We start from the raw sequence: 17,500 nt of genomic DNA, 5'->3' as shown, positions 1-17,500 counted from the left end.
ATTACCTCCATCACACTGCATCACTCCTCCCACTTATCTGAACACACTCACTTTCATTTTCCTCGTTTCTTTATCCCTCTCCTTTCCCGTGCTTTCCTTCCTCCTTTTCATTTCTTTCGTCTTGTTTTCCCCTTCCTCTTTTCTTTCTCTTTCCATGTGTGTTTTCTCACCTTTACCTCTCCTTCCTCATGTTTTCTCTCTCCCTTTCCCTCTCCTTCCTTGTGTATTTTCCTTCTTCCTTTCCTTCTCCTTCCTTGTGTATTTTTCCCTTCCCTTTTTCCTCTCCTTCATGTTTTCTCTCTCCCTTTCCCTCTCCTTCCTTGTGTGTTTTTCCCTACCTCTTTCCTTCTCTTTCCTGGTGTTTTCCCTCCCTCTTTACCTCTCCTTCCTCGTGTTTTCCCTCCCCTTTTCCCTCTCCTTTTATCTCTCGGGCAGTCAAGTACGTTAAAGAAGAGGTACCACAGCAGCAGTGGCGGCGTCAATTGTGTTCCCTGAGCGGCGCGTCGGCCAGCTGTGGCCACGCGCAGCTCCCGGGAACACATGGCACGCGCCGCCCTGCACGCTGCCCGCCCGGCACAGCGTGGCACCCGAGACTTGTGTAAGGCGGCTCTCTATTGGCTGACCTAGGCCAGTATTCGGAAACGCTTTGCTCTTTCATCACTACTATTTTTAAAGGCTACAGAAATTATTAGTCCGGTTCTCAAGGCAGTTTTTCCTTTTAATAACGTAAAAATCTTGTTATTGTCTCTAGAACCGTAGAAACACCTTTAAAAAACCGGATAGCTTCAATTAGAGCCTTTGGAAAGTAGAGGACATGCGGCGCGAAAATGTTTCAGAATACTAACCCTACACGCAACTAACCTGGCACAGCATAGTCTTGTGTAGCATAAACTCTGCTAGCCTAACCAAACCTAACGTAACCTAACTTGTATAACTTAATCTGGCATAACCTAATCTAGCATGAATTTACTTTTCTAATCTCTGTAGCACACTATGACATACCCTAAACTAACCTACCTTAATCTAACCTTGCCAAAAACTAACCTAACCTAGCCTAAACTAACCAAACATTAATTAAACTTACCCAGCCCAACTTAACATATCTGACCTTATGTAACGTAGCATAGTCCAACTTAACCTACCTTAATCTAAACCTACGCCAACTTAATCTTACCTAAAACTAAATGAACCTAATTTTATCCAACCTGAACTAAGCTAATCTAACCTAACCCAGCCTAACCTAATCCAACCTAACCTAACCAAGCCTAACTTAACCCAGCCTAGCTTAACCCAGCCTAACCTAACCTAACCAAACGTAACAAAACACCAGCTTCTGTACATAGTGGGTAGGCTGAGGAAACGATGTGTGTATGTATGTATGTATGTATGTATGTATGTATGTATGTATAAGGAAAGGAAGTCATGTGGAGAGGAAAGGAGAGGAGAGGAGAGGATGTGAAGGAGGCAGAGGAGGAAGGAACAGGAAAAGAAGATAAGGGAGGATGGAGAGAAGAGGAAAATTATGATATAGGTAGGAGTGGAGGAGAGCAAAAGAGAGGAGAGGAAAGGAAAAAGAGGAAAGAGGAAGTAGAGGAAAGAGGAGGAGGAGGAGGAGGAGGAGGAGGAGGAGGAGGAAGTATATTATTTAAGCATACATGTTTCAGGTAAGGCAAATCCAGGTAACTCATTATAGACAGGGCGCCCACTTAAATAAACTCTCTCTCTCTCTCTCTCTCTCTCTCTCTCTCTCTCTCTCTCTCTCTCTCTCTCTCTCTCTCTCTCTCTCTCTCTCTCTCTCTCTCTCTCTCTCTCTCTCTCTCTCTCTCTCTCTCTCTCCCTCCCCCTCTGCTCTTCGCTTCTTTCCTGCCTGTGAGAGACGAGAACTTAAAGAGAAAGAGAAAAGAGCAAATACCTTCTCCCTACTCTCTCTCTCTCTCTCTCTCTCTCTCTCTCTCTCTCTCTCTCTCTCTCTCTCTCTCTCTCTCAGCGCGCACCTTCCGCTCTCTCTCCTTGCTGGCATGAAAGAGTAAGAGAGAGAGAGAGAGAGAGAGAGAGAGAGAGAGAGAGAGAGAGAGAGAGAGAGAGAGAGAGAGAGAGAGAGCACAATACCTGATGGGATGGACAGCTATGGAGGGTTTGACAAAGAGAGGGGAAAAAATGACAGAAAAAAAATTAAAGTTTCCGAGTTTCTCCACTTTTTTGGGTGAGAGTGGAGGAGGAGAAGGAGGAGACGGGGGGAGAGAGGGGGAGTGATTTAACACTGTACTGGCAGGAAAGTTTGGGTTGTGAGAGGATATGAGGAAACTGTGGATATTGAGGAGGAGGAGGAGGAGGAGGAGGAGGAGGAAAAGCAGATATTTTCTTTACTTTTGCGTGATAAAATACTTTCTTATCGTAACCGATCTTTTCTTTCTTAATACAACAACAACAACAACAACAACAACAACAACAGCAGCAGCAGCAACAACAAAAACAAACCAAACATCTCCTTTATCAATATACAACTTTCTTTTTATCAACCTAATTTTCTTTTTCTTCTATATCGTTTAATCTTGAATAAAACAAAAACCTCTCTCTCTCTCTCTCTCTCTCTCTCTCTCTCTCTCTCTCTCTCTCTCTCTCTCTCTCTCTCTCTCTCTCTCTCTCTCTCTATATATATATATAATTTGTTCTCTCTCTCTCTCTCTCTCTCTCTCTCTCTCTCTCTCTCTCTCTCTCTCTCTCTCTCTCTCTCTCTCTCTCTATATATATATATATATATAATTTGTATCTAAAAATTACGTACTTTCTTCGCCTCAAACTTGGAAACAACAACAACAGAAACAATCTCTGCTTCACTAAATACTTTATCTACACTTCAAAACTTTCCCGACTTGACGAAACGTAGAGAGAGAGAGAGAGAGAGAGAGAGAGAGAGAGAGAGAGAGAGAGAGAGAGAGAGAGAGAGAGAGAGAGAGAGAGAGAGAACACGAAAGAGATACAAAAAAAAAAAAAAAAAGAATCTACCTACCAAGCCAGTTAGTTAGTCACTCAAACACCCACTCACTCACCCACCCACTCACTCGCCCACTCACTCACTCAGCCACTCAGTCAACCCACACCACGCCAGAGTAATCCAAAAGTCAGCAAACACCTTAAATCCAAGTCGTCAGGTCAACAAGGCGGTGTAGCGCGACTTCTGGGATGAATAAGCTTGGGAAATTAAGACCCCTCGTGTCAACAGGCGCAGGTACAAGCACACCAAACGCTCCTGATGAGAAAAAGGGGGGCAGAAAAAAAAAGGCGAATTCTTTACCAAGGTGACCCGTGTTTTGAAACGCTCCCGGCTCTCATAAGGTGTGGTTTCAAAGGCCCCAGAGATGATTAGTCTGGGTTCTTAAGGGTGTTCTTGAGTTTTTTCTTTTTTTCTTTTCTTATTGATGGTGTAGACTCGTTTAACTAAGACTAGATGACTAAAATATTCTTGGAAATTCCACATAAGTGTTTTCAAAGGCCACGGAAATGTTTGGACGGGTTATCAATGGTGTTTTTGTGTGTTTTTTTTCTTACCGATGGTGTAGAGTCGTTAAACTACAGCTAAGATCATTAAAATATCTTATAAAATCCCATAAAAGTGTTTTCAAAGGCCACAAAGATAATTACTCAGGTTCTCAAAGGCGTTTTTATGTTTTTATTCTTATTGATGGTGTAGAGTCGTTAAGTTTTACCTAGAATCTTACGTCGCTAAAATATGCTTGACTAAAATATCCATGAAAATCTAACATATTTGTTTTCAAAGGCCACAGAGACAATTAGTCAGCCTCTCATGGGTGTCTCTTTCCAATTGATGGTATAGAGTTGCTGAATTATCACTAAGGTAATTGAAATATCATTGAAAGTCCCTATAACTTCCTTTAGTATTCGTAATGACATTGAAACGTTTAAGAGAGAGAGAGAGAGAGAGAGAGAGAGAGAGAGAGAGAGAGAGAGAGAGAGAGAGAGAGAGAGAGAGAGAGAGAGAGAGAGAGAGAGAGAGAGACTTAAAACACCACCACCACCAAATCCATCAGCTTTAAAGCGTAAAGCAAGTACGAAACAGACGTTCATTAACCGGCAAAAATAAACTAAGCGAATGGTTCTTCCTTAAACAGACTAAGGGGGAGGGAACACACGCTTGGTAAATAACAGAACGCCTTGCCACAGGGCTCACCTTCGTCTCCCCTCCCTTACAGTAGACCGGTGGTTCTCAACCTTTCCCTCTCGCGGCGCACCAAGGCAGGCGCCAACACGGGCGAGGCGCACCAGCACTACTTGAGAATGTACCTGGTGAATGCTGGAAAACCTTCATACGTTAAGCTTGTCAATTATTGCTAATTATTGATTATTCTTTATGGATTATCATGGTTTTTGAAATATTGTTTTTTCTGCATATCTATTACTCCAAGTTTACAATGGAATATGTTGTCCTTGACAAACTTTCTCGCTATCAAGCGCAAGAACAATTATGAAGATTTAAAACACAAGATAGTAACTTTATCCATCCACAAGCAGATGTGAAAATAAATTGGGAAATGAAACGTGACGTCCTTCACAAGTAGTTACATTCATTGTCGTCAAGTCGTGACGCATGGCAGTGTCACACTCAAGGGTGTTAGATCTGCTACGTGCACGCTGTGTGAAGGAGGATCAGCCTTCCCTCATGAATGCCCACGCCACACCTGTCCCTGCTTGGCGGCACACTGCTTGGTAATCAGTGCTGCACACCAGAACACACCACTAACTGACTAAAAACACACTAACCTAACTTAACACGTAACCTAACCTAACCTAACCTATCCAAATATACTAGTCTAACCTAACCTAACCTAACCAAACAACACAGTGTGCCATTTGACTTAACCAAACAAACTAACCTAACCCAACCTAACTAATCTAACCTAACCTAACCTAACCAAACAACCCAGTGTACGATTTAATTTAGCCAGACAAACTAACCTAAGGTAACTAACAAGGGCACACACACACACACACACACACACACACACACACACACACACACGAAATCAATTTACCTCGCTTATTTTCCATACGGTAAGCCACAGGGGAGGATGAACAACATGTAACACGCCCGCGCACGCCCACACGCGCGCCCACACTCACGCACACGACCACTAGCCTCCTTTTTGTCCCATGAGGGATGCGAACTGGCAGTGCATGGCAAGAACGTGACCACTGCGCCAACGTGGGAGAGAGAGAGAGAGAGAGAGAGAGAGAGAGAGAGAGAGAGAGAGAGAGAGAGAGAGAGAGAGAGAGAGAGAGAGAGAGAGGTGGGGAGGGAGAAACTGAAATTCCCTCACTGGAAACACCATAAAGACACGAGAGAGAGAGAGAGAGAGAGAGAGAGAGAGAGAGAGAGAGAGAGAGAGAGAGAGAGAGAGAGAGAGAGAGAGATTGACATGTTAAAGATCAACAGAACGATTGCGTGTCCTCGGCATAGCATCCTCCTCCTCCTCCTCCTCCTCCTCCTTCTCTTCCTTCTCCTCCTCCTCCTCCTCCTCCTTTTCCTCCTCCTCCCTCTCTATCTACACCCATCCCCACCCGCTCCCATGACCACGACCCCCGCTCCCCGCCCACAGCGCCATCTACGCCCTAAAGCAGAGAGAGAGAGAGAGAGAGAGAGAGAGAGAGAGAGAGAGAGAGAGAGAGAGAGAGAGAGAGAGACTAATACATGCTTAGAGAGATTCAAGGAATCAAGTGACCATTCTGTATTTGTATGTAAATTTCCTCTCTCTCTCTCTCTCTCTCTCTCTCTCTCTCTCTCTCTCTCTCTCTCTCTCTCTCTCTCTCTCTCTCTCTCTCTCTCTCTCTCCTCGACCAATATTTCCTTTCTGTATCGATTTCCTGTACTTGCACCTTAAATATTTCCTCTCTCTCTCTCTCTCTCTCTCTCTCTCTCTCTCTCTCTCTCTCTCAATCCAGGTCATGTCGCGGCAGCAAAAGGCGCGGCATTACTCCTGAAATCACTAGAATGCAACGCGGACTTAATTCTACACTACACAGAGTTATTCAGTGTGTGTGTGTGTGTGTGTGTGTGTGTGTGTGTGTGTGTGTGTGTGTGTGTGTGTGTGTGTGTGTGTGTGTGTGTGTGTGTGTCGCAAGTGAGTAAATTACAATTGTTTGTTTCCGGGTTCTGCAAAAAGAGTAATTATTCTCGTCAAATTTACCAATGAGAGAGAGAGAGAGAGAGAGAGAGAGAGAGAGAGAGAGAGAGAGAGAGAGAGAGAGGATATAGGAGAACGAAAAATACACACAAATTTCTACTGTTACTACTACTACTATTACTATTACTACTACTACTACTCTCTCTCTCCCTCTCTCATACTGGTGATCACATAATAAACAGAGGCGCATCAGAGAGAGAGAGAGAGAGAGAGAGAGAGAGAGAGAGAGAGAGAGAGAGAGAGAGAGAGAGAGAGAGAGAGAGAGAGAGAGAGAGAGGTTTCAGGAATACATTTCAACTTCTTTTCTTTTCCAATATCTGTTGCGTCGATGAAACTTCTTGTTTTTTTTTCTTGAGTGTTCTTTCTTTGTCTTCTTTTTATTTATACTTTTGTTCTTCCTTCCTTCATTATTTTTTTTTTTACTTTCTTTTAGTGTTCCTGTTCTTCTGTTATATTTTGTTGTGTTTCTCTCTCTCTCTCTCTTTACCTCCTCTTCTCTTCTCTTCTCTTCTCTTCTCTTCTCTTCTCTTCTCTTCTCTTCTCTTCTCTGTTCTCTTCTCTCTCTCAAATATTCTTAAAAGTCATGTGTTTCTGTACACTACTACTACTACTACTACTACTACTAACACTACAACTACTACTACTACTATTACTACTACCATCACCACCACCACCACTAGTAACTACAGATTATACGTACTAACAATAACAACTACCATCACCACTACCATCAAAATATATGACACGATACTTACCATTACATTGTCAACGAAAAACAAATTCTGAATACCCTCGTTTCCCCCAGTGCATTAAGTATTAGTCCTGTATCCCCTAACCACCTGCCCGGGTCTCATAAACTGCTATTTTGCATGTGTATAGCGACTGTGTATATTGGCAGTGTATTCATGATAGGACTGGAGAACACTGAAATAGCGTCACCTCTCTCTCTCTCTCTCTCTCTCTCTCTCTCTCTCTCTCTCTCTCTCTCTCTCTCTCTCTCTCTCTCTCGCTGATTACCAGACAATCTCCGTGGCTATTAACTGTATTATTGTGGTGGTGATGGTGGTGGTGGTGGTGGTGGTGATGGATTTGTTGTTGTTGTTGTTGTTGTTGGTGGTGGTGGTGGGGGTGGTGGTGTTTGCTCGTAATATATTTGTGTGTTTTATGTTTATCTATGTATCTATGCATCTATCTATTTATCTATCTATCAATCTATCTACCTGTCTGTGTATCTATTTAATATTTGCTTTATATATATATATATATATATATATATATATATATATATATATATATATATATATATATATATATATATATATATATATATATATATATATATATATATATATATATATATATATTTTTTTTTTTTTTTTTCTTTTCTTTTTTAATGCGTATTTACTTATTAGTCGATATTAATTTCATGAATATATCTATAATTTTTTTTCTTTTCTTTGTCTTTTTCGTTTTCCCTTTCACTTTTTCGCATTAGGCGGATCTCAGTTTCCTTTGGTTTGTATTCTCTTGAGTTTTTTTCTTTCTTTCTTTACTTTTTCTTAAGATGCAAATTCAGGTTAACTTTCTTTCTCCTTATACATAAATTTCCTTCTGTTTGTTTCAGTTCCTTTTTTTTCCTTCCCTTCTTTCATCGTTTTTTTTTATTGCAATCCTGTCTTTCGTGCCTTTACATTCCTCAAAATAAATAACTAAAGAAATTTCACAAAGCAATCATCTAACAAGACCAACAAACCTAAAAAAAAAAATAAATAAATAAATAAAATAAATAAATAAATAAAAAAGCTAATAAAAATAACAACAAAATTCCCACGTTAAAAAAAGAAAGATTGAAAAAGAAAATAAAAATCAATCACAAAAGTTTACAACAACAACAAAGTCCTTAAGTCCACTTTTATCTTCCTTTATCTTTTACCTTCTTGTTTTCAGAGAGAGAGAGAGAGAGAGAGAGAGAGAGAGAGAGAGAGAGAGAGAGAGAGAGAGAGAGAGAGAGAGAGAGAGAGAGAGAGAGAATGTGTGTGTGTGTGTGTGTGTGTGTGTGTGTGTGTGTGTGTGTGTGTGTGTGTGTGTTTCCCGCCAAAACTCAACCAACCTCACATTTACAAATATTCCTTGACTCTACAGTGATCCTTTTTTCCTCCTGCCTTATTTTGTTGCCCTTGGCCAGAACCCTTCTTAAATACATAGAAGAAATGAAAACCTTGTTAAACTATCACTCGAGTCACAGAAGAACACCACTGAAATACCCCAACAAGTACCAGGGAAACGTTTTGAAAGCAGCAGCTGTGACAGAAGGCTGAGGAAAGTTTAAGAACACGACCCACGTTCTTCATACGTTCTTCTTTGAGAGGGACTTCAAAACACTTGAAAACGCCACAGTACCACCACCACCACCACCACCACCAACAACAACAACAGAGGTCCACAGAAGCTACCTAACGGGCACCCACACACCCAGCAGCTTCCCTTATTTTCTTACATCAAGTCAAAACACCACCACCACCACCACCACCACCACCAAAACATCACTAAAACACAGAAGTCCACATAGACAAACTCACGCTTCTCCACACACCCGCACACTCACATACCGACATACCTCCCCCTTCTCCCTCCCTCCTCTCCCTCCTGACGCCCTCCCTCAATGTATTTACACGAGACTCCGGAAGCAGTGAGTACCCGCTGTAATAGATCTTAAAGGGGATAAGTTTGAGGGGGCAGTCAGCAGCTGTGAGCCCCGATGAGGTGGTGGTGGTGGTGGTGGTGGTGGTGGTGGTGGTGATTGATGATAGTGTATTGTTGTCGTGGTGGTGGTGGTGGTGGTGGTGGTGGTGAAGGAAGAGGCGACAAGAAAACAGAAAGATTAGAAGCTGATAAAGAAGAGGACAAGAGGAGGAAATAATGAGAGGAGGAGAAGGAAATAAGATGATGATGAGGAGGAGGAAATAAGTTGAGAGAGAGAGAGAGAGAGAGAGAGAGAGAGAGAGAGAGAGAGAGAGAGAGAGAGAGAGAGAGAGAGAGAGAGAGAGAGAGAGAGAGAGAGAGAGGAAACAGAAGACGATGTATTCTTTATTGTTTTATATCCATATAAACAACCTCCTCCTCCTCCTCCTCCTCCTCTTCCTCCTCCTCCTCTGCTCCACAACACCACTGTTTCAATCACGACCACAATATTTCAAGGCAGTGACAGAGTACAGGCTGTGAGGGAGGAGGAGGAGGAGGAGGAGGAGGAGGAGGAGGAGGAGGAGGAGGAGGCGAGATGCAAAGGGGGAGAACAACAGGGAAGGGGGAAGGAAAAAAAGGGAAAAGGGAAAGAAATATCACTCTCTCTCTCTCTCTCTCTCTCTCTCTCTCTCTCTCTCTCTCTCTCTCTCTCTCACTAAAAATTAGAAACGTACATCTTTTTAAAGTGATTTACATGACCCCTCTTCTCTTTTCATGGCCCCTCTTCTCTTCTTTCCTTCTCCCTCTCCCGCCAAAAAAATCTGAAACGCATCGTTGTCAGAGAATAAATGAAAAATGAAAAAATGAAAAAGGAAAATGAAGCCAGAATATCTTTTATCCAATTAAGCAGATCAGACAAGGTTTTCCTCCCCTCCTCCTCCTCCTCCTCCTCCTCCTACTACTACTCCTATTTTCTTCCTTATCCTCAACCTCCACCTCCATCTCTCCTCGCGCTGGATGAAAGAGACAGACGGATGGACAGACAGGCAGACAGACAGACATGTATAGATACAGACAGACAGATGAAAAAAAACTCCTTATCCTCTTTTTCTCCTTTCTTTGGCCAGAATGAGAGACAGCCATAGAGACAAAAAGACAGACAGACAGACAGACAGGTAAGTACGAGTAGACAGACAGACAGAGACACATACAGACAAAAAGGCTGATTGACAAACAGAGAAGCACACAGACAGACTAATACACAGGTAGACAAGAAAACAGGCAGACAGACAGACACACAGACAGACAAACATTATTCCTAACCACAAAATTCTAAAAGTTCAAATTTCAAAATGCTCATCCCCTTCCTCATGAAAATATAATCGTGACCCCCTTTCCCCCCTAAATCATTTCCAAATTTGGCCCCCCCCGCCCCTCCTCCTCCTCCTTCTTCTCCTCCTCCTGCACGTCTCGGAAAAAGTAAGAAAAAAAAAGGAAAAAAAGAACAAAATTTAAACCTCTCCTTGAAAATATTAAGTTTATAGTAAAATTTTCATAACTCTCTCTCTCTCTCTCTCTCTCTCTCTCTCTCTCTCTCTCTCTCTCTCTCTCTCTCTCTCTCTCTCTCGATATAAAATACAATGTTCAATTCTTCTTTTTCTGCTTCGCCTTCTTCTTCTTCTTCTTCTTCTTCTTCTTTTTCCTCCTCCTCTTCAACATCAGCATCTTGTTCTACTTGAACCTCTTTTCTTCCCTCTCCTCCTCCTCCTCCTCCTCCTCCTCCTCTTCCTCCTTCCCAAAACACAATCATTACAATTTCCTTCATATTAAACCATTCCTTCTTTCTCTTACTCCCTATCCTATTTCCCTCCACTCTCTTCCCTTCCTCCCTTCCTTCCTTCCTTCCTTCCTCTCTTCCCTTCTTCCTTCTTTTGTTCGTTATACTGGCACACATTTCATTCTAATCCTTCCTTCGCTAACTCACTCGTAATGAATACACACACACACACACACACACACACACACACACACACAAACACACTTATTAGCCACGTCTTCTATTTTTATTCGATTTTTCCCTTCTTCCTCTTCGTTTCCTCATTCCCTCCTTCGTTAGGGTACAGTGGAGGAATTGTTTTTACTTCTCCTCTTTCCTCCGCCAATTACCCAGAGAGAGAGAGAGAGAGAGAGAGAGAGAGAGAGAGAGAGAGAGAGACTGACATTATTCCTATTCAAAGCATTTCTTTTGTCTGCCCGAGTCACTCTCTCTCTCTCTCTCTCTCTCTCTCTCTCATTCCAGATAACTAATTGCATAATCGCCCCATACATATATGTAAAGCAAGCTATTAGAGAGAGAGAGAGAGAGAGAGAGAGAGAGAGAGAGAGAGAGAGAGAGAGAGAGAGAGAGAGAGAGAGAGAGAGAGAGAGAGAGAGAGAGAGAGAGAGAGAGAGAGAGAGAGAGAGAGATTGAAACCAGAATAATATCTTTTCTCCAATGAAGAGGATGAGACATAATTCTCCTCCTCCTCCTCCTCCTCCTCCTCCTCCTCCTCCGCCTCCTCCTCCTCCTCCTCCTCCTCCTCCTCCTGCATACAGACAGACAGACACGAGGGTACAAAATATCAGAGCAAGGAAGGCAAAGAGAAAGAGATGAATCTTCCTTGTTCTTTCTCTCTCTCTCTCTCTCTCTCTCTCTCTCTCTCTCTCTCTCTCTCTCTCTCTCTCTCTCTCTCTCTCTCTCATTAGGGTCTATCTCTCTTCAAATTATATAGCTTATGTAATATTAATAGTACCATTTATGTTGCAATCTCTCTCTCTCTCTCTCTCTCTCTCTCTCTCTCTCTCTCTCTCTCTCTCTCTCTCTCTCTCTCTCTCTCTCTCTCTTTTACAGCTTGTTCATCAATCTATCTCCTATTCCAGTATTGCCCCACCTCTTTCTCTCCCCCACCATCTCTCTCTCTCTCTCTCTCTCTCTCTCTCTCTCTCTCTCTCTCTCTCTCTCTCTCTCTCTCTCTCTCTCTCTCTCTCTGCCATATCGTCTTTCGCTCGCTCCCTTCACTTATTCATTTGTTCTAAAGTTCAAGGAGAGGCAGATCTGCTAAATTTGGGGTCTCGTGCACAAGATATCTCCTTTGCAAACTCTTTTTTTTTAATTTATTTATTGTCCTTCTTTCATTTTTTTTTTTTTATTTTATTTTTATCGGTCTTTTTTTGAGGGGTTGTCTGAATGTTTAGTCCTGCGCAACCTTGTCGTGGTGGTGGTAGTGGCGGCGGTGGAAGGGGTGGTGTGTGTGTGTGTGTGTGTGTGTGTGTGTGTGTGTGTGTGTGTGTGTGTGTGTGTGTGTGTGTGTGTGTGTGTGTGTGTGTGTGTGTAGTTACGTTTGGTTTGGTTATGGTAAGGTGGGGTGGGGTGGGGTGGGGTGGGATGGGATAGGTAAGGTTGGGTTGAGTTGGGTTTGGTCAGGTTAACTTATGTTGTGTGTGTCATGTTGGGTCTGGTCAGGTTGGGTTTTGTGTGTTTTGTTTCTTTTATGTTGCTTTATGGCTGGCTTTGTGTTACATTGGATTTATTGGGCTGGGTTGGATTGGGTTGGCTTTAGTTTGGTTAGGCTGGGTTGGGTTGTCTCGGGTTATCTAGGGTTGGATTGAGCTGGCTTGGTTTGAGCTTGGCTGGTTTAGCTTTGGTTGAGTTAGAATAGACTGGCTTGGGTTGGAGTTGGATGAGTCAAGTTGGCTGTGGCTGAGTTGGCGTGGATATAAATTGGGTTAGGTTTGTTTTGATTTCAGATACGAAAAAAGAAGAAAAATATTCGTTTGAACAGTTTTGGAATGTGGGTGTAGCTGAATTTTCATGCTGTCAATACGTGGTATCGGAAACTTTTTATTTATTTACTTCGTGTTTTCCTTTTTTTCTTTTTTTTTTCATTGAATGCTTGAAAATAGACTTTTTTTTTTACCGTGAAACATTTGTAAATTTTCTGGTTTTGTTTATTTATTCATTTATTTGTTTTTTATTTCTGTATTTCATTGTAGTTTTAAACGTTTTTCAACTTGTGATATTTGCCAGTTCAAGCTCTTTTCTCTCTTTTTTCAGTTCATTCAGTAATTCACTTAGCTATTTACCTATCTATTTATCTATTTATATTTGTTGTTGCTTGTTATTGTTGTTATTGTTATTGCTGTTGTTGTTGTTGTTGTTGTTGTTGTTGTTGTTGCTGTTGTTGTTGTTTGTGTTTGTGTGTGTGTGTGTGTGTGGAGAGAAGACTGTTCAAAGAAGTACAACAAAAAAGAACAAAAACAAGAACAAAAGGAACAACAATAAGAACAAGAGAACCAAGAGGCACGAACAAACGAACGAACGAGAGAGAGAGAGAGAGAGAGAGAGAGAGAGAGAGAGAGAGAGAGAGAGAGAGAGAGAGAGAGAGAGAGAGAGAGCGTGTTTGTGTTTGCGAGGCGGACAAGTGGTGTCGGAGGAGGAGGCAGAAACAGAGGCAGCGGGTGGGGTGGCTGGCTGGTGCTGCTGGTGGGGAGCGAACAAGCGTGAGGCAGCCGTGTGGTCCTTGAGGCAGATGAATTGTCTTGAATGGGAAGTAACTTATGCATGAAGAGTCCGGAATCGAAAGGCGTCATTCCAGAGAGAGAGAGAGAGAGAGAGAGAGAGAGAGAGAGAGAGAGAGAGAGAGAGAGAGAGAGAGAGAGATGTCTTGGGGCGCGAGAATGGAGGCTGGAAAGACGTCTGGAGGCTGGAAATGGTTTTACTCGTAGCCAGCGCCTTTCAGCTCCTTCCTTCCTCTTCCTTCATCTCCTCCTTCTTCTACGAAAGGACCCGAAGATAAGGGAACACATGAGGGAGACAGTTAGATAATGAGCCTATCACAGGAGATAAGAAGAGGTAAAAGGAAATGAGGGAGGGTAAGGAAAAAGAAGAAAAAGATAAGAGAAAAGATGAAAACGGAAAAAGTTAGACAGAAGATGCGGTTACGTAGGAAAGAGACAGTAAGAGAGGATAAGGAAAGTAAATATTTAAACAGAAGATAAATAAACACGAGATAGATGGCAAGATGATGTAAGATAAATCGAAAGAATTAGAGAGAAATAAGATGACAAGTAAAAGACAGAAAAGACATGATAAAACGAAAGCGTTAGAAGAAAAATAAGATAACACCAGGACGAGATAGCAACATATAAAACGAAAGGATCGAACAGAAAATAAGATAACACAAAAGAGAGGAAAAAAGATATGAAAACGATAAAAGAAAAGAGAAGAAAAGACAGGCAGAGAAAGTAAGAAAATACGAGAAATACACAGTAAGAGGAGATATTGAAAATGCAAAAGTAAGGAAGTCAAATAAACAAGGAAAGCAAGAAAGGACTCAAGATAAGAAACAGAAAGAAACAGACAGAAAATATAAAGAAATTCCTTGTCCTTCATAATTCCCATCCTCCTTACTGAAAAAAAAAAGAAATAGATTAATAAATAATAGTCAACGAAGATAAGAAAATCAAGCCTCAAAAAAGTTAAATAAGAGAGGAAAACACGAGAAAAAGAAGGGAATCTGACAATCGCAAAAGAGAATTGATGCGAAAAGCGCACTACATAAATAAGAAGAAATAAGAAGAAAGATAAAAAAAACTATACGATGAAAGATGAGAATAGAAAAAAAACTATAAAAGAAATTGGAGAATACGCAAAAAAAAAGAGGCACAGGAAAGGAAACAAAATGAAAACAACAAAAACGATTGGATTAGAAAATACACACACACATAAAAAAAAAAAAACTAACACAGGAAAGATAAAAAAAAGGAAAAAAACAGTAAGAGAGATTGGAGAACATCACACACATAAAAAAAAAGAAAAAGAAAAACAATGAAGACAAAACAAAAAGAGGAAGAAGAAAAAAAGAAAGAAAATAGTGTACTATCTGCTTGGGTACGAATATAAATTGGAAACGAGACGAGAAATATCTGACTTACAAACTACACTACATTGCCACACACTTCATACATGCCTTCTATCTACACGTTCTGTTATTATGCACCCCGTGTGTTGCAGTGCGATGCGTACGATAGCTGACACAATATTCCTAAATACTCCGCCGCCCAGTACGATACTCTCTTTCAAAGGTACGACGAAGACATAAAACAGGAGGAGTCTTGAGTTCGGTAATGCTGCAAAGTATACGATGATCTTATGGTTATGATTTGCTCTGAGTACGATAATAAACAGATGAGCTACAAAAAAATATAGTGCCATGTAAATTGATGACTTTAGGGTACAATGAAGTAATAAAATAGATGTTCTGATTACCGCAATACTGCAAAAATTACGATGATCCTATGGTTATGTGTTCTGAGTACGATGATATACAGATATGCTAAAAAAATATAGAATCGCCTACAATAATGATTTTTTTAAGGTACAATGATGGTCTTAAATACGGTAATGCCACAAAGTATACGATGATGCTATGGTTATGAGAGGTTTTAAATACGATACCACATCACAAAGTACACAAAACAAGGTACAAAATATACCATACCAAATACGATGATTCTGAGTTATGGCGTGTCCTGGGCATTATTACTACTATTATACCTCCCTAACGGGTTAAAACATAGTGTGTCAGGTACGATAATGACGTTAAAAGGTATAATGAAGGTAGGAATTAAGTGTCTCGAGGTGGATTAAAGGTGCAGTGATGTGGAGAGAGGACCACCGATGAACGATAATTCTTGCTTCCACCATTTTTAACAACGGGAGCTAAACAGACTTCTAACTGTACTTTTATGATTCCGGAGGTGGTCTGAATAGTACACGGCATCACCAACAGTAAAAAAAAAAAAAATACCCTTATGAACCTGACTACTGTAGATAACCATCCCGTGGCCTTTAAAAATAGTGATGGTCATATACGAGAAACTATTTTCACGATTCCAGAGTATAAATAGCACACTGCATCACCAATATAAAAAAAAATAATACCCCTGAGAACCTGACTAAATTCTGAGGCCTTTGAAAATAAGAGTTCACGACAGATCAAAGTTATTTTCATGATGCCAGAGGTAGTTTGAAGAATAATGCATCACCAATAGGAAAAAAAAAAAAACACCCTTGAAAACATAACTAACAGTCCCTGTGGCTTTTGAAAATAGTACCTTACGAGACCAGAGACCAAAAACTTGAACAATTCCTGTGGCCTTTAAAAATAGTCAATAGTCATGAACGAAAGAGAGGAAAACGTTAAAGAATTCCGAGCAGAGGTACGACGGCCTCACTGCCACCGCGGGAAACACAGCAACCGGAAGGCAGCCAGTCAAAATGCAGGACTTCCCAGCTGGTGTACTTCCCAGCCAATGAAACGGCGTGTTGCAGGCGTGGCTGGCGCTAATTGGATGATGAATGCAACCAATCAGGGCCGCCGAAACTTGTGAGACTGGCAATCACCTTTATGTCAGCGCTCTCTCTCTCTCTCTCTCTCTCTCTCTCTCTCTCTCTCTCTCTCTCTCTCTCTCTCTCTCTCTCTCTCTCTAACTTCGGACACATGTAAAATTTCCACAGATGAAAAAAAAGCTTCTACATTTTTCTCTATTTCAGTTGCGATCATTTCTGGAAACCATTTCTGATGGCTACGTAGAGAGAGAGAGAGAGAGAGAGAGAGAGAGAGAGAGAGAGAGAGAGAGAGAGAGAGAGAGAGAGAGAGAGAGAGAGAGACACTGGATGTATACGGGAGCAGAGTATTTTCATTTATATGCAAAACTCTCTCTCTCTCTCTCTCTCTCTCTCTCTCTCTCTCTCTCTCTCTCTCTCTCTCTCTCTCTCTCTCTCTCTCTCTCTCTAAGTATAAGAAGTACATAAATGTTTTAGAATTATATGTTTGTTTTGGCATTTCACTCACGTCTCCCCCATCCCTCCTTCCCCCCTACTCCCCTCTCGCTCTCTCACTCTCCCTCTCCCTCTCTCACTCACCCTCTCCCTCTCTCACAGATGGCAGACGAGGGGCAGGAAGGCGAGGGCTGAAGCAGACGGGTCATGGACGGGAATACAACATGTGACCCAGGTAGGTAACAAACGCACACACACACACACACACACACATTATTGTTATTATAATTATTCATCAACTAACCTTGCCTAACTAGATTAAATACAAAAGCTACACAAATAAAAGGCATTCATTATAAAAATTGACGTAATAAACACACACACACACACACACACACACGAGTATATTCCTGTACCCATTCACGAGAGAGAGAGAGAGAGAGAGAGAGAGAGAGAGAGAGAGAGAGAGAGAGAGAGAGAGAGAGAGAGAGAGAGAGAGAGAAATGTATGTACCTATAATGTTTACAGTAATGTTTGTACACTTTCAGAATGTTTACCCCGACAATATTTGAACGAAGGATAAAAAAACTAATGAATGATAAACTCTTGTGGATGTAAGGCAGACATTTCAGAGATCATTTCAGTGTTAAAGCGACCAGAAACGTTTGTAATCTCTGCTAAAACCGGGAATTACGTTTTTAAGAGGGAGGGAATCATAGTTAATTGAGAATCAGGTAAAGGTAAGAAGACGTAATTAATGAACCAAGTAAGGAGAAAATCAGGTAATTAGTGAACC

The 17,500-nt window shown here is 41.4% G+C and overlaps 1 protein-coding gene and 1 long non-coding RNA gene across 3 annotated transcripts in view; one reads left to right on the top strand and one right to left on the bottom strand.

The window, feature by feature from the left end:
* LOC135104795 (uncharacterized) overlaps positions 1–17,500 on the top strand; it is a 56,917-nt gene that overhangs the window by 6,004 nt on the left and 33,413 nt on the right. For both annotated transcript variants that reach the window (XM_064012386.1, XM_064012387.1), the window contains exon 2: positions 16,867–16,939. In XM_064012386.1, coding sequence (XP_063868456.1) covers positions 16,912–16,939 — 28 coding nt within the window. In that variant the 5' untranslated portion in view covers positions 16,867–16,911. The remainder of the gene's footprint in view (positions 1–16,866; positions 16,940–17,500) is intronic.
* The window catches only part of LOC135104800 (uncharacterized), a 51,455-nt gene that overhangs the window by 13,225 nt on the left and 20,730 nt on the right, over positions 1–17,500 (bottom strand). The window lies entirely within an intron of this gene.

This window comes from Scylla paramamosain, chromosome 11, assembly GCF_035594125.1.
Source record: "Scylla paramamosain isolate STU-SP2022 chromosome 11, ASM3559412v1, whole genome shotgun sequence".
Taxonomy (NCBI): domain Eukaryota; kingdom Metazoa; phylum Arthropoda; class Malacostraca; order Decapoda; family Portunidae; genus Scylla; species Scylla paramamosain.
Note: the sequence above shows the minus strand (reverse complement) of the source record. Positions and strands in the feature narration are given on the sequence as shown.